General features: G+C 38.9%; 2 protein-coding genes across 3 annotated transcripts; both read right to left on the bottom strand.

The window, feature by feature from the left end:
- gcat (glycine C-acetyltransferase) lies at positions 1-6,191 on the bottom strand. Its single transcript, XM_057014472.1, has 9 exons — positions 5,934-6,191; positions 5,364-5,494; positions 5,173-5,274; positions 4,959-5,105; positions 4,337-4,491; positions 3,038-3,120; positions 2,604-2,775; positions 2,173-2,294; positions 1-291 (listed from the first exon to the last, which is right to left on the bottom strand). The coding sequence occupies exons 1-9, from the start codon at positions 6,145-6,147 to the stop codon at positions 140-142; spliced, it is 1,278 nt and encodes a 425-aa protein (XP_056870452.1). The 5' UTR covers positions 6,148-6,191; the 3' UTR covers positions 1-139.
- A 1,217-nt stretch (positions 6,192-7,408) lies between these two features.
- Positions 7,409-17,012, bottom strand: tom1 (target of myb1 membrane trafficking protein). Of its 2 annotated transcripts, none has more exons than XM_057014473.1 (16): positions 16,855-17,012; positions 15,827-15,911; positions 15,646-15,724; positions 15,253-15,402; positions 13,665-13,796; positions 13,441-13,563; positions 13,185-13,301; positions 12,872-13,005; positions 12,499-12,541; positions 12,298-12,403; positions 12,180-12,222; positions 11,535-11,607; positions 11,296-11,361; positions 9,299-9,361; positions 8,747-8,783; positions 7,409-8,116 (listed from the first exon to the last, which is right to left on the bottom strand). In XM_057014473.1, the coding sequence occupies exons 1-16, from the start codon at positions 16,904-16,906 to the stop codon at positions 8,022-8,024; spliced, it is 1,398 nt and encodes a 465-aa protein (XP_056870453.1). In that variant the 5' UTR covers positions 16,907-17,012; the 3' UTR covers positions 7,409-8,021. The 2 variants fall into 2 exon arrangements, with proteins under 2 accessions (XP_056870453.1, XP_056870454.1); XM_057014474.1 differs by having other exon boundaries at positions 12,872-13,002.
- Positions 17,013-17,237: the final 225 nt, after the last annotated feature.

Raw genomic sequence — 17,237 nt, 5'->3', positions numbered from 1 at the left:
TACAATTTGACAAAAAACCTTTATTCTGGTAAACAGCAAAAAAAAAGGTTTAAGTGTATTATAAGTAACAGACTTGTGTGTTTTTTAATTATTCAGGAAAGTCCAGGTACGATCAATTTTTTTTTGTATTTTATCCTGTTCATCCTATAACTCCATGTTTTCTGCCAGTCTGGATAAAAGCTTCAACACAATCGTCGATATCCTCATCTGTGTGGGCTGCTGAAATCTGAACTCGGATTCTGGCTTTGTCCTTTGGTACAACTGGGTAGGAAAATCCAATAACATACACTCCTGTGGGAAAATAAACACACTTAAATTCTGAAACTGAAAACCAGAAATCATAAAACAATAACAGTATAAAAGTACCTTGTTTCATTCATTGCCCCAACCAACTTCAAGACAAATCCATACAATCAAAAATCATAAGCTTAAGTTCTAGTGCATCTGGGGGGACAAATTCCTGGCTGTTTAGTTCACTTTCAAGGCTGTCATTTGTTGCAAAAAAAACAAAGAAAAACACAAAAAACCTCAATATACTTTATACTAGGTTTAAGAGGATAATGTGTTTATAAGAGCTAAGCTAAGGCTAACACCACGCCGGCCTTCTCTACCTATCATTTTCCTAGCTAGCATACGGTCCCTGGTGAATAAACTGGACGAGATACGACTCTCGGACTCCAATGCCATGATTTTCAAAGAAACATGGCTACACAGCAGCGTACCGGACACTGCCACTGAGCTAACCGGGAGCTCCATGCATCGGGCAGAGAGAACATCTGATGACTCTGGTAAGAGTAGAGGTGGGGACTGTTCATCTATATCAACAAGACCTGGAGTACAGACTCTGTTACTCTTAGGAGACACTCTTCAGCTAACCTTGAGTTTATCATGGTTAAATGTAGACTGTATTATCTGGCTCGGGAATTTACATCCATCATAGTAACTGCATTTTATGTTCCCCAGATGCTAATGCCACAGTTGCTTCATGCAGCCATTAGCCAACAACAAACCGCCCACACGGAGGCTGCATTTATTGTTGCGGGTGACTTCAACCACACAAACTTAAAAACAGTGCTTTCCAAATTCTACCAACATGTTTCCTGCAGTACAAGAGGAAGCAAAACCCTGGACCATGTTTACACAAACATGGCTGGTGCCTATACGGCAACACCCCTCCCCCCATCTACGACAATCAGACCACCTTTCTTTATTCCTCACCCCCAAGTATTCATCCCTCATCATCTGTGGTCGCCAGAGTCTGAGGGTAGAATGGGGGGCCGAGCATTTAGCTACCGGGCCCCCCTGCTGTGGAACCAGCTCCCTGTCCAGGTACGGGAGGCTGACTCCATCTCTTCTTTTAAGATTAGACTTAAAACCTTCCTTCCTTGAAAAAGCTTATTGTCAGTAATTCTGTAGTTCCAGTTATTATCCTATAGAGACAAATTATCATACTTAGGGGGTCGTCTAATTATCAGGTTAACATCTTAGTTATGCTGCTATAGGCCAAGGCTGCCAGGGTCTAGAAACATGATCACCTGACAGGCCTCTGTCACCCCCTGGGTCATGGCTTCCTCTCCTTTCCTTTCCTATCCTCTCCTCTGCTCGTAGAGCTGATGTTTTTTCTTGTGTAGTTTCCCCCCCGTATCCATCTGCAGGTATCGCTGCCTTTATAGCTGTATGCTGGCCTGCCCACCTCCGACCCTGCTGACCCACTCTACTCTTATACCAGCAGCTTGTACAATTAACGTATTTGCCTGATCTCTACCTATTCTCTCCTCTACCTGTCCTCCCCCCTCTCCTCTCTCTCTACCCAGTTGGCCATCAGTAGGAGGGTCCCCCTACATGAGCCTGGTCCTGCCCAATGTTTCTTCCTGTTAAAGGGGAGTTTTTCCTTGCCACTTTTGCTTGTTGGGGGTCAGGCCCTGGGATTCTGTAAAGCGCCTTGAAACAATTTTGATTGTAACCAACACTGTATAAATAAAGATTGATTGATTGATTATCTATTTTCCTTAAATATGCCAAGTGGCATACAGAAGCATAAACATCTAAGTATCAGGGAACAAGGATGTACTCAAAAACCACATCAATTATATTAAATTGAATTCAATACATTAGATATGAAATGTAGTGAAATTGATTCAATGGCCAGCTGACAAGGCATCTCAATCTCACCTAGTTTCAACATATCATCAGCCATCACTGATGCCAACCGTGCATCACCAAGCATCACTGGGCAGATGGGATGAGCTGAGCCCCCAATGGTGAAGCCAGCATTCATCATCTTGTCCCTGAATCTGGTCATGTAGAGAAAATAATATCACCTCATGCCTTCACCCATTTCTCAATAAAGATTGGACTTGTTCCTATAATGGACAGGATTAAACTATCTATTAAATGTACCCATCCACCATTATCATGTCCCACATTGGTGCTACAATAGGATTTATTACTTTTAAAAGCAGAAAAACAATAAGTGGCCAGATTTGAAGAGCAAAGATATTTTGCAACATGAAAATAGAGAAATATTTTGCGACTAAAGTGGAAAGATGAGAAGACCAACATTTCTGTTTGTCATGTTGCATTTTAAACCATGAACCGGATACCTCATTGTTTTAGCAGTCATGCTCTGTGCAATCTCACTGGATGCGAGTAGTAGCTCCACTGCTCGAGTAGCACAAGCCACAACGGGAGGGGGAAGGGAGTTGGAGAACAGGTATGGCCGTGAGCGCTGCCTAAGTAATTCAATGAGAGGCTTTGGACCAACTGTATAACCTCCTGAGAAAACAAAGGAAAAGCAAAATGTGTAACTATGCTGTTTCAATGTCAACACCTGTTTATGTCTTTCTTTCACTAACAATAGAGCCATGCACACAAAAATATGACAACATAATCGAGTTTAATATGATACACATAATGCAATCCTCTTGTAAAAGGAATATTATTACTTTTCAGTGACAGGTACGCTAGTATATTAGAGGCTTGGAATTCTCTAAAATGTGAAAAAAGAGTCCATATTTAAAATTATATAATTGCATACCAGCTGCTCCTCCCAGTGCTTTCCCTAGAGTGGAATTTACAATATGAACCCTGTCCATCACACCCAGAAGATCATCTGTTCCTCTGCAAATCACAGATTAGGAAAATCAGTGTATACCTGACAAAAACAAGGTTGACTTTAGACATGATACATACATATGTACAAAAGAATTTTCAGAGAAATGTTGATTGCGTGTCTACGGCAGGGGTGTCCAAACTTTTTTTTTACTGAGGGCCGCATACTGGTACATAAAAATATAGGAGGGGATGGGCCACTTACTAGAAATTAGGTAGCCTTCACTTTAGTGTATCAAAGTTAGAAAAATCAATTAAAAGTGGTCAAATGTGTTATATTATTGAATATATTCAAAGACAAAACTGTCTTCATCACAGTTTTCCACAAATGTATCTTTACTCAGTTATTTAGGAAAAAGCTTTGGTAGCTCATTCCCAGAACAGCAGCCTCAGATTTCTTTTTAGACAGAAGATTTACAGCACAGAGAAGAACAATAAAGGGGAAAATGGAACTGCAAAATTTCAAACTTGTTATTTAAGTTATTAGGTGTAGGAACACACCTAATAACATTCATTTGAAACGGTTATCAACATTAACATTGACTGAACTGGACTTAATAACATGAGTGCATACAATTTTAGTAAATTATTCTGGTGAGTATCAGCTGCACTGGGTATGTAAATTGGGCCATCAAGCTGTGGTACTGATCTAACACCACTCGTGCTAAAAATCCGGACAAATGTCACTTGATCAAGGAGCAAATCTGCATCAGATGAGATGAGCTGCTTTTGCGTGTGCACTGTGTGCGCTGTACACAGGGGTGTGTACTCTGTGTGTTAACAATAAAAATGCATATAAGAAAGTGGTGCGCACAAGCAGGGTTTGTCCTGTTTGGTGCAGTAACTGCCATGATGCCAACAGTAGCTCTCCCTGGTGTTAACACTAAGAAGTGCAATACACTCAAGCAAAAGTTCAAGTGTGGGCCAGATTCTTCTCTATTTATAAAATGTCTTGGGGGCCAATTAAAAATGGACCAAGGGCCACAGTTGGGCCACGGGCCGTAGTTTGGATACCCCTGGTCTATGGCATGCATCTGGTCAACTTAAGCGGCACATTTTGATATGCATTTTTGTGTGTGACAAATACTGCCAAACTATTTAAGCGCTGGAAAGTTTAAAAAAATAAATAAAATAAAAAAAAAATAAACCTTGACAGTCGAATAATAGGCTGTGTAATGAAGATTTTAAAACACACAGAACATTAGGTTTACTAGCGTCTGCCCACCTGCCACGAGGACCCAGGAAACCAGTGGCGTGGCATTCATCTATGAAAACCATAGCTCCATATTGCTCAGCCAGGTCACAGATTCCAGGTAAAGGAGCAACATCTCCATCCATGGAAAACACTCCATCAGTTACTATGAGTCGCATTCGAGAAGACTGCAGAGCAGACAGAGCAAAAGTCAGTACTTGCGTGCTTAAGCATTAATCAATGATGTAATCCTGACAACATGGTTAAGGTATTATTTTTTACATAGTTACATGGTATTGTTTTCTATAACATAAAATAATACTGGTATTGGTGTTTTATCTATTAACATGTCTATCAAAAAACGTGTGCCAAATTTTAGAAACAAAACACCAGTTACACAAGGAAAACATTCTCCATAATAAAATAATGTATTCAAATTGAATTCATATAGGGGCTTATGGAAAGCTCATTTCATTCATAAGACAAAATTAACCTGTATTGATCCCCACTGAAGAAATGTTCAATATTGTATTAATGTGCAATAACTGAAACATAAAAGCATAAAACTGAACGTTTCCTTCCTACCAGAGTTAATGCTCCCAGAAAAGGGCTTTATGGGGGCATTGCATTTTCTTTTATATTTGTCAGCACTCACCTGAGACTCTTTGAGCTTGCTTTCAAGATCACTAAGGTCCATGTGCTTGTAGCGTAGTCTCTTTGCTCGACACAAACGGATTCCATCAATGATGGAAGCATGGTTTAGCTCATCTGAGAGCACTGCATCGTCGGGGCCCAACAAAACCTGGCATGATGATATTTTATTTATGCCACTGTTGTTCCTAATGTCTGGAGTTGTATTTGTGAGATACCTCAAACAGCCCAGCATTAGCATCGAAACAGCTGGCATAGAGGATGCAATCCTCCCTCTGGTGGAATTCCGCAAGCTGTTGCTCAAGATTTTTGTGGATATCCTAAAAACAGCAATTTTGAGCACTTTGAAGATATTCAACCACAACATATATACAGAGCCATGAGACTGAGCGATAAAGATCTAGCACACCTGTGTGCCACAGATAAATCGAACAGAGCTCAAACCGGCACCATGAGTTTTGAGAGCATCAATCCCTGCTTGCACTACCTCTGGATGACTCGACAGGCCAAGGTAGTTGTTGGCACAGAAATTCAATATACCTAAAATGGAATACACCATCATTAAAAGGAACATTTTAAGGCCATTAAGCGGCATACAAAAAGAACAAATGCTCCAATTGAATTAGTAACCTAAAGCAACAAAAACAACAAAACAAGGAATATGTTATTTTTATTGAAAGAATTTAAATTTACAAATAAAAATATATGAAGTAGTAACTTTTTTCTTGTGTTGTAAAATAATTATGGAAACAAAAAACAATATTTTCCCAGAGTAAAATGAAATCTTTGGTGAGACAATCATGAATAAACCCCATACATTTTGCAAATGCCTATTTTTAATGTAAGCGCAATGTCAAAACAAATGAACTGCTGTGTTCATCTGATTTACAAAATAGACAATGAGTATAATGTTATTTTCAAACTTTTGCATATAGTTATCCACTTTTATAATTATCCACCGCGACCGACTGCTACTCACGGTTCCTGCTGCCATCTACTAAGATTTGAGGACCCTGCTTCGACGTGATCACCCTCTCTGCTTTCCATGTCCCTGCGCTACGGATACCATCCAGCTCATTCTCCAGCACCGTTCTAGCTTCGGCCACGGTACCGTAACCACGGGAAATGGAGATGGGTCTCGGGATGACAGGGAGCAATTTTCGGAATCCACGGGCTGCATAACCACCAGACATGGCTGTCCTGTGACAATACTGTCGTGTGTTGCGTTGTAAAGACCGGAAGAAGGTGTACCTGAGGCGACCAATCAGAGTACAAGGAATTGGCCAGTTGGCTGTGTTTGGCCAATCAAACAGTGTTGCGATCTCAGGTCGATTTAATAACATGTTGCTCAGTCTGCAACCTGTTAAAAGTACTCAAACATCAGCCACAAATGCTTAAAATAACCTAAACTATACCATAACGACCAAGGACGTAACTCCTTATTCCCCGAATACTGCACACTATCGAAATGTTAAGTGAGGATCATTATACTCGATTCAACGGATGTAATGTGTAGCAGGGGGTGGGGGGGTGGATCAATACATGCAATACAATAGTAGTCCACAAGGGCTATATTTTCAAAAAGAAGAAGAAAAACAGTCCAGTTGACACAAAAAACTACCTTGGAGAAATCTGACCTGGATGATTGAGAATCTACACAAACATAATATCTAATAATTTAGCAATAACCCAATAGCGATGTTTTTGTTAGAGGTGTTAATCTGTGAAGTAGCTCTGATGATTAATTAAACACTAGGCTGTAGCTGATAGTATACTGTATATTGCGACGATTGAAATATTTTTTTAAAAGAATGCCTGTGTTGCTTTAATGCCGAATCTGTAAAATTTTAGTAAAGTTTCTAACTGCACAAAATTAACAAGCAGCTAAACTTCCTAATTTAATGCTCTTTCCTCCCTCCATAATATTGAACAGATATCACGGATGTATTAGAGAAATGTACTTCTTGACTGAATCAGCTGGCTTGTTTTAAAACTTGAACTAATTGTTGATTCTCGTTACACTAACAGTCATTCTGCAGCCCCCTTTGATCTCATTCCTTCCACCAGCCTTTCACTGTACATCTTATCATCTTTACAGCAAGATTTTCACAATAAGTAAAAAATGTCTTTGTGATGCTTACAAGTGTGTTACTTGAAGCGAAAGCAACAAGATTTCTGTTTTCATATGTGAACCCAAGCTGGCCTCTCACCCAGGAGGATTATGGGTTGGGGCCGTGTTGCGCGCCCTTATGTTTTTGGTGTACTTTAGTATGTTTTCATTTTTGTGTTCATAAAAAGAGTTGGTTGAGAAAAACGACTTAGTTAACATTTGTAATATATATTTGTACTCTACATCGTCGGGAGCCTTGATTCACTGTCTCACATGGACTCGCAGGCAGGCTTGATCCCCTTGCTCTGAAGGGCGTTCACAAAGTCGAAAATAAGATGCCAGAATTGGGATATAAAATTTTAATCACAGAAGGGAACTCAATTATTTAAATATAGATGGTTACAAAGTGTGATCGAGTAGTGAGCAAATCAGTAAGTGATGTTCCAAATCACCCACTCAATGAAAATTACTGCAAATTTCAATCAGAACGGGAATATCTAGCCTTCCAGTTAGTTTCATTTGGATACAGTCTGTCAGTAGTAATATTCTTCCCATTGAACCTCAAACACATAGTCATAGTTATATCTAAAAATATTTTACATAAATATGGACATACTGTAAAGCATGAAAACAAAATTGCATTAGCATACATCAGTTAACAGCATTTGCTACTTTTTGCTTTTGGTAACACACACACACATATGGATATACATACATAAATTACATACATACATGCACACACCCTCGTACATACGTATGTCTGCCTTCCCTCAAAACAGTCTTAAATAAAACCTCCATCAACAAATAAGTTAAGTAAGTTAAATAAGTTAAGTTAAAATACAACTCCAGTTAATCACGACATACAGACATAATGGTTAAGTTTTTTTTTCCGAACCCTATTTTAAAGCCATCCATCTACTGATGTCCACTATTAATCTGGCAGGATGAATGTGTAGGTTAAGACTTGATGTGTTCATTGTCTTGTGAGGAGGAATTGAGTGATGGCAGGTGCTCAGCTGCTTTTGCTCTTTCTGCCAAAAATCTGTCAAACTCTGAAGAGATCAGAAGCAATATTAGAGGAGATAATACTTTTTATTGACATGACTAATGTGATACATTTGTAATAAAAGGCTGCATCCTTTTTTCAATAGTTTTCAGTCTTTAGTGCATCTGGTATCTATGTTTGTGGTAAGGTACAATGTATTTAAAGAGTTCAAATTAAAGTTACTCCACGCAAACACAACTCAGCAGGCCTGTTTCCTTCCACTGTCCCCTCAACCTCTCCTGCTCTGGTGGCCTATTCCCTGGTATCATCCACCTTTTTACTCTGTGCTGGCAGACATAGTAAGAACTTACTAATGCTACCAATAATGCTAATGGTCTGGAAAAATGCAGACCTATCAGGATTATGCCAAAAAGAACGAGAGCTAGATAAAAACAGTCTTGCCTTGCTAATTTATTCGCCTTTCTGTTGCTGTTTTCTGTCCAATTAGCATAACAGCACGTGAAACTTAATCATAATCAGTGTTTTCTAGCTGTAAAGGTTTCACAGAAATGAAATTACACTGTGTTGTTTCTATTTTTATTTTAAAAGTGTTTCGTTCAAATCTCTTATCGCAGGGAAGAATGGAAGGTGCATTACAAGTGACCCTTAATCCGTGGATAAATGGATACACATTTACCTTCGGTTGTCACACCATCTGAATCCTCAAAGTCATACTGTGTTCAAAGAGAAAAACAATATTATGCATTTGTTAAATTTAAAATACAGCCAAGACCAAACCAAGACCCTGACATAGTGATAAATACAGTATACTAATGAGCCCCACCAAAGGGAAATTTAACATTGATGACATGATGGTGTTCCAGAGTATAAATCCTATCATGGATTATATGGAGCATACCTTAATCATGTTACATGAAAGATTTCTTTAAGATTAGTTGATGGGGATTTTTCAATCAATAGAGATAAGTACTATCTTGGTATGGTACTCTCTACTGGATAGATAGATTGTCATAGCAGTGTGGGAATACCGGTAAGTATCAAACACAAAAGACTTACAGAGTACACAAGTTTGGCTTTGTAAAACATAAAGTGTTCACATTGCAACACCCTCAGTTTCTATAAGCTCAACCTGAAATGATTTTCCATTGCTCAACAATGACTTCAACAAAAACAATACACTGTAAAAAAATTAAATGTTTTGAGTAAAAGTAGCATTTTTAAGATTTACCTCATCTTCTAAAGCCAGCCATATCTCAAGATCATCCATTACACTGGAGTGACTGATAGGAATCTAGGAAAGAAAGCAGCACTATGGTAAACACTAAAATGTAAAAAATGAGGATATTGTTACCTTAGATTTAGCACTGTTTTTAAAAATATACACATATGTTAAAATACACCAATCAGGCTATCTTCATCATGGCACCTGGAAAGAAGTAGGTGTCAAATCAACATTTTGAGTGAGTTGTGATGTCCAGATGGATCAGCAAATATCCATTGCAGAATGTGTGGGGAGTTCCTGGCCTGCAGTGATCAGTATCTATTAGAAGCGGAATGTGAGAAGCTAAGATTGCCCTGGGTGAGCGAGTGATGAATCCCATTATCTTTTATACCACGTGAATTTCCATGTCTTTACATCGCCTTCTTGGAAAACATGTAGCACCAAAATGCATTACTATGTCTTGCCCTTGCGAGCCAGCAGAATATTGAACGTGTGATGTTTGGCTGAGAAACCAGGTCCTGTCACTTATGTGGCATCTACCTTTACACTGCTGAGGTCATGGTGTTTGGTCCTGTACCTCTCAGGGATAGATTAGATCACATGATCACGCTAGATGGTATCTCATTAACATCTAGTCTCTCTGTGAGGAATCTTGGAGTAACTTTTGACCAAAATCTGTCCTTCAACTCACACATTAAAACAGTCTCTAGAAGTGCCTTTTTTCACCTGAGGAACATCACAAAGATCAGGAAACTACTGACCCACCATGATGCTGAAAAGTTAGTCCAGCATTTGTTACTTCCAGGCTGGACTATTGTAATTCTTTATTATCAGGGTGTCCAAACAACTCTTTAAGAAGCCTCCAGCTGATCCAAAATGCTTCAGCCAGAGTTCTGACAGGTACTGACAAAAGAGATCACATAACTCCTGTACTGGCGTCTCTTCATTGGCTGCCTGTTAAATTTAGAATAATTTTTAAAACCGTTCTTTTGACCTACAAGGTCCTCAGAGGCCTAGCTCCATCCTAATTGGAGGAGCTAGTGACACCTTATCATCCCAATAGACCGCTCTGCTCTCAGAATGCTGGTCTACTTGTGGTCCCCAGAGTCTCTAGAGATAGAATGGGGGGCCGTGCATTTAGCTACCAGGCCCCCCTGCTATGGAACCAGCTCCCTGTCCAGGTACAGGAGGCTGACTCCATCTCTACTTTTAAAATTTAGACTTAAAACCTTCCTCTTTGAAAAAGCTTATTATCACTAATTCTGTAGTTCCAGTTACTAATATAGACAGACAAATTATCATACTTAGGGGGTCGTCTAATTATCAGGTTAACATCTTAGTTATGCTGTTATAGGCCAAGGCTGCCGGGGTCCAGAAACATGATCACCTGACAGGCCTCTGTCACCCGACTGGGTCATGGCCTCCTCTCCTCTCCTCTCCTCTCCTCTCCTCTCCTCTCCTCTCCTCTCCTCCCCCTTTTCCTCTCTCTCTACCTAGCCCCCCCATCAGCAGGAGGGTCCCCCTACATGAGCCTGGTCCTGCTCAAGGTTTCTTCCTGTTGAAGGGGAGATTTTCCTTGCCACTGTTGCTTGTTGGGGGTCAGGCCCTGGGATTCTGGAAAGTGCCTAGAAACAATTTTGTTTGTAACAGATGCTATATAAATAAAGATTGATTGCTGCAAACCATGTACACCCATTCACTCAGAATAATACGCACTGCGCTCTTGGGTAGGTAGTCTTAATGTTATGCCTGACTGGTGTATATACACAATGCTCAGATAAATTACTTTACTTTACCTAACCTAATCCTAACTCTAACCCTAACTAAAAAATACATTTTGGGAGAAAAGAACATCAACAAGCTAACACTGCAATATTTATTTTCATCACCAAGAGAAACAAAAGCAAATAAAGCAAAATCAAAGGAAATTTAAAACTCAATAAAACCAAACTGTGTTACAACAAAAAAGAGACACTAAAAACCAGGACACATTTTGCACCCACCATTCCTTTTTTCATCATCCAATCTAACTTTGGTGAGGAGCTGCAGGTGGAGGCTGGGCTGACATCCTTGAGAGGTAGTTTAAAGACACAAAAGCATCATACACATGTTCTTACCCAAGGATGCTAACAGAGCTAGTATTTTATTTGACTGAAGCCTATAAAAGCTCCAAAAAGAATTTAATTAAAAGATGCAATTAGTGAATCAATTGTGAAAAATGTTCTATTAGCAATGTTCCTACCACTCCTCTTGGATTTAGAAGTCTGCTGTCTCCAGACAGAGCCAGGCTGGCAACAGCCACTTCACTCTGTTCACTGAAAGACATTCATTATTTGAGCCAAAAACATTTGAACATTTTAAAAGAAATGAGAAGGAAACAAAAATAAACCTATTTACATTAGTTGCATGAGCTGCTCAGATAAATAAAATGTACCATTGTTTTCAGATATTTTGTGTTTACTATTGAAAAAAAAAACCTAGGCTAAAAAGCATCTAGTATCTAGCATATTTCTGACATTTAATATAAATGTTTTCGTTTATGCTATCCACGCACCAACCAGTGCAATGTTCTCAGTAAATATCCAGTTTGTGGCATGTGATCCTTGCAGCGTTTTTCACTTTGCAAAAAAGTGTTCTTGTACTGTCATTTATAAGTCTGGGTTTGGTCAGCATAAATCATGTACTATATGGATAAGCCTTTCATTCATTTCAAATTTATCAATACATTTTAACCAGCAATGAAATGAATTGCATCTGATCAGTAGCAGTACCAATTGATTGTTTTCAGGGACTTCAACTTTTGGAGAACAATTTAAAAGAGTTCCAAGCATGCGCTTCAAATTTAAGTCTTTCATGTCATAAAGCAATAGTTAAGTCTGGTTTGTACCTTGGCCGTTGAGTTGAGTCAAATGAACTTGATTCACTTGTAGCTGCATAAAGAGAAACAGATTAAAGTTTTTGTTGTTGGGCCTTGCATTGGGGGTAGGTGTGGTTGAATTACGTACCAAGTTTTGCCATCTTACTCGACAAATGATCAGTGATGGACTTGTATTTGAAGTTTTCATGATCAGCTGATTCGAGCCTCGGGGTATCGAAAGTACTTGCGTGGTTCTGAAAAACAAGGAACAATACGTGTATGATTAAATAATTAAAAGTAATGAGTAGCAAAAGGCAAATGATATAAGTGTGGGCAGCTTAAGGCTTACCTTCTTTGCTCTATCTGGATTCTTTGTTATCCGTTTCTCAAACCTGGCAACAGCAGATTAAATAAATTTAATCATTAACAGGCAACATCTGTCATAATAGTATATTTTAATTTATTCAAGGTGTAGTATAATAAAAATAAAAAGAGAGGAATAGAAAAAGTGTAAGAAACATGTTAAAGTGTGAACAATTACAACATGATAAATCCATATTAGGGTTTTGGGGGTTTTTTTTTTAAGAAAAGGGGAAACAATAAGAATGAAGTTTTCATATTTCTTCCTCCCTAACTGAATGCATGTTGACAAAAACACTAATCTAATAATACGGTTTCAATGTTGCCTCTATTATCATCCCAAACTAAAATTTCGAGAGCACCTGTGGAAACGAGTAAATGCAGTGTTCATCTCATCATTAGTTGTCAGCAACTCTTCAATCAGCTTCTCCTCACTGAGTCGAGGGACGATCTTCACTATCCTCTCCTGCATTTCCTTACATACTGTGTATAACTGCTAATGACACAATCAAACAAGCAATGTGTGGGTTTGGGGAGTTGAGTGGGTAGATGTAATGCAAAATACATAAAGTATCAGATCAGTTATGGGCAGAATGGAATGTCTGAATGGAATCATTTTCTCTCACATGACATAATATAGATCAATATTGCTTATGGCAGCCATTCTTTATGTACCTGCAGCAGTTCCATATCTGCTTGCTTTACAGTAACAGGATCCAGTTGACTCATCATATCTGACATCATAGTGAGGTTGCTCCGCACAACACCTAGCTCAGTTTTCAGCATTTTTACCTGAAATCAGATTTCTGGTTGATCATAGCTATCAGTATAATGACAGTACCTTTATTGTGCTTGAAGTAGGTAAATGATGAGCACATTTAAGGTTAGAAATACAGCATTTTAGAAGTCATTTGAAAAGCCAACCAATCACCTGAATGGGAGTGAGGGCACTGGTTCCATCAAGGGCTAGTTTTAGGTCTGAGGTCTGGGGTGCGATGAGACTTGGTTTGGAAGACAGCAGTACAGCAGGCACACTAGTTCTAGCAGCCAAAGTCTAGTAAGCAGAGGGTAAGAAATGACCTGAGAGAACAGTAACCAAACTGTGACAACCGGTACAAAATATTAGCAGTCAAATCAGTCAAGCTATGTTTATACCTTTTGTGTCGGTTGGCTTGGGTAACCATTTAGTTCTGTAATGGGAAACTCCAGCCCTTTCCGTCGGAGGTCTTCATATACTGACACCACCCCAGTCATCTCGGGTGAACTGCGGAATGCATCAGCCCATGCCTTGAAAAGAAATCCAAAAAGGGTCAACTTATGCAGTGTTCTGATAAGCTAGTCCCTTCTAGAGAAAATGGCATCCAGGTCATTATATTGGGTTTAGCAATGGTGTCATTTCAAGATAAAGTTAAATATTGTCCTGATGGAGCAAACTGTGTTGCAGCATAGCACCAGGCACAGAACGACAAAAAGACAACACCAGAACAACTACAAAGGCACGATGACAGGCAGAATATCAAATCTAAATTGTGTTGTCACATTGCAAAAATACAACCCTTCCAAAAAAATAAAATTAACCACTGAATAAAAGGAATAAAATAATGTCCAAAAGTATGAGAAGACCTCTTTATCCCTGAACTTAGGCAGGTGATGATGGAGAATGAATGAGGGTTTTTCTGTTGGTCTTAACCAAGGGGAATCTGAAAGGGGTATTAGAGGTGGGAATTGAAGGATTGGTGTGAGAAGAATGGAATTTGCCCTCTTTGCCATCTGAGTGCTATACAAAACAGACAGGTTATTCTGCTGTGAGGTCTATTTTTGTTAAGCTAAGGCTAAAAAGTCCTGTCAACAGTAATCGAGACAATTGTATCTGACAACAAATTTCACATCTTGGCCATCAGTGGAGCAGGAGCCTTCTGTTAGTCATTTTTGTTGACTTAAATGGGAATTGGAATGCTCCACAGTCCCAATCTTTGGATAGATTGTAAAGTTATTGCCAAGTGACACAAACACACCATCATGCTAGATTCAATACCCCTTCCAGAATATGCTGCAAGTGTGGGACTGTGGAGCATTCACATTCCCATTCAAGTCCACAAAAATGACTAACACAATGCTCCTGCAACTCATTGACAGCCAAGATGTGAAATCTGTTGTCAGATACAATTATCTCGATTACTGTTGACAGGACCTTTTAACCTTAGCTTAGCAAAAATAGACCTCGTGTTCAGAAAGTACCTGTCTGTTAGAAGGCAAAACGTCTTCAAGAAAAGCCCAAGTCCAGTTGATGCAGAGATCTAACTTTGGATAACTATGACCTGGATGAATGAGAATCTACACAGGCACTACAATCTACTTTTGATAATCAATTGATGCAAATGACTTTTCAGTATTTTAAGGGTGCTAGCAGTTCATGCAATGCTAACATATTATTATATAATATACATTATACTAGACTTATTTGATTACTTTTTCATGAAATGGGTTACAAGTAGCACCAATTGTAATGAAAATGCACAAATGAAGACAAAAAGTGTGAAGGTTGGCAATATGGACAGCTTTTGGAGACTGCATCGTGTTACTTCATGCCATTGTTATGCAGCGTCACTGTAAATATCAGACTAGCAGAGATAAGAGATGCTTGACTTACAGGTATCCTCGAAAAATGTTTAATGTATTCATATTTCTATAGTTGCCAAAAATAAATTGATTTTGAAAGCCTCAATGTTACCATTTTCCTTACCTGTATAATACTGAGGACTCTGTCATGAACAACTAATGGAGGACTATTTCTTGGAATGATTGACCGCACCAAAACCGTTTCTACAAAATCCCTTGCCGTCACCAGTATGTGAAACTTGTAACCACAGTTCTTCACACAAGTTTCTAGCACCTGACATTGATGAGAAGACACAGCAAATTAGCAACAACATTTTCAAGGACATGATTCAATTTCTGTTTAATTTGCATTTAATGTTGAATTGATATTGGATGCAATTCTTGAATATTGATTCAATAATACTATCTGGGCCAAATAATTAGACATATCTAATTACTTTATTATCAAAGAAAATACATGGGCAATACACAGTGTTTAAGAGTTAAAACATGATTAGAAGTACAAAACAGTATTTACTGTAAGTGTCAGCATAACCTCCTTAAAATTCTTGTTCCCAACAATCCGTTTTTTTATAGCTCTTACTGCATCTTTGGGTCTGGAATGAGAGATATTTCAGCATTACATGACTTTATTTTTATTTGTTTCAAAGAATAAGTCTGCAGTATGTGATGCCAATGGATAAAATGTATGCACACACCCTTCTTCAGAACTATTGATCAAGTCGCAGATCTCCATATTAAGGGTCCAGTCTTCTGATACGAGGCTGGAACTGGTTGCACTCTCTGGGTGGGGCACACAAAGAAACAGTATTCAATTAATGTCAATGTCAGCACTACCTGCTTCACATGACACAAGTACGGTTTTGTACGCATATAGAGTTGAAAGATTTGTTGCTTTCCTTACACATTAAATGTGCAGAAGAGCCTCCAAAGACAGTTGTCTTTGGGTGAGAGGTGGGCTACACATTGGAAACATCGCCAACTCATCGCAGGGCCAACATATTAAGACAATTATTAACACACATTCACACCTAAGGTTAAGAGTCACCATTTCACCTATCCCCAAAATGCATGTCCTATAACTGCATGCCTCTGTGTGTTTCCGCTTTTGAGGTGCTAAATTAAGTTTCTATCTATCCATCCATCCATCCATCCATCCATCCATCCATCCATCCATCCATCTATCCATCATGCAAATTCCACACAGAAGGGTGCCTGGCTTTTTTTGTGTTAAATCCATTTATGAGAGGCAAAATAACATTAAATATCCATGTAACAATGTATAGGGAAATGCGATAACTCAATTAGCAATCACTGAGCAAAATTATCGAATCAAATTGGACAAATTGGAAAAAATGGAACCTGCTTATGTTACTTTAAAAGGATACTGTGGTATACATGTACTATAGGTCAGGAAGACAAGGATGGAATCAGCCAATCAGCGTCGGCATTTAAAACACGCATTGCCATTGTACAGCTGAAACTCCAATCAAACTACAACCACTGGTTACTGTCACTATAAATACATCTAACGAAAAATAATTCCAAAAATAGAGCATCAGTAACATTATCTATGCTGAATAGCAATAATACATTTCTTATTTAAACTAAAACGAAGGCGCTGCACAACGGACTTCCGGTGGTTCATTCCTGCAACTGCTGAAATAAAGTCTTGGACTATTACAGAGGTTATAATGCTGTCGTTCACAAGTGCAATAAGACCTACCGATTCGCTGTCCCACCGGGGTTCCAAATGGATTCCCTAAAAGAAATTCCATACTGAATTAACAGTGGAAATCCTGAAAAGAAGCAGTGCCCCAGGGAGGAGGAGCCCCAACGCGACGACAGGCCGCTTAATGCTCACACGACGCAGAAGCTCACCAGCTCAACGTCGTCACAATTTAAAGGTGAAGCAGACCATTTCCAGTCGGCGTATTCCTAATTTATTCAAGGGCTTCCGTTACGACATTTTACATAAACCTTATGTAAATATCATTGACACCGTATGCTTTATGTCATAAAGCATACGGTGTCCTTTCATTCGGAGTTAAGCAAAATTAAAAATATACTGTCGATTTTTTGGGTGGATTACTACAATCTCAATAATAG

Source organism: Takifugu flavidus, chromosome 18, assembly GCF_003711565.1.
Source record: "Takifugu flavidus isolate HTHZ2018 chromosome 18, ASM371156v2, whole genome shotgun sequence".
Taxonomy (NCBI): Eukaryota; Metazoa; Chordata; class Actinopteri; order Tetraodontiformes; family Tetraodontidae; genus Takifugu; species Takifugu flavidus.
The sequence above is the reverse complement of the archived record's forward strand: the minus strand, read 5'-3'. Positions and strand labels throughout refer to the sequence as shown.

Excerpts from the sequence above, each read along its gene's own strand:
- gcat (XM_057014472.1), bottom strand. The coding sequence starts at position 6,147 with ATGTCTGGTGGTTATGCAGCCCGTGGATTCCGAAAATTGCTCCCTGTC. Across the intron at positions 5,495-5,933 it reads AGTAGATGGCAGCAGGAACC|GTATATTGAATTTCTGTGCC; the intron begins GTGAGTAGCAGT and ends ATTCCATTTTAG. Across the intron at positions 2,295-2,603 it reads ATGACTGCTAAAACAATGAG|ATTCAGGGACAAGATGATGA; the intron begins GTATCCGGTTCA and ends CTACATGACCAG.
- tom1 (XM_057014473.1), bottom strand. The coding sequence starts at position 16,906 with ATGGAATTTCTTTTAGGGAATCCATTTGGAACCCCGGTGGGACAGCGA. Across the intron at positions 13,564-13,664 it reads CAAGCCAACCGACACAAAAG|ACTTTGGCTGCTAGAACTAG; the intron begins GTATAAACATAG and ends TCTGCTTACTAG. Across the intron at positions 11,362-11,534 it reads TTCTAAATCCAAGAGGAGTG|GATGTCAGCCCAGCCTCCAC; the intron begins GTAGGAACATTG and ends CTACCTCTCAAG.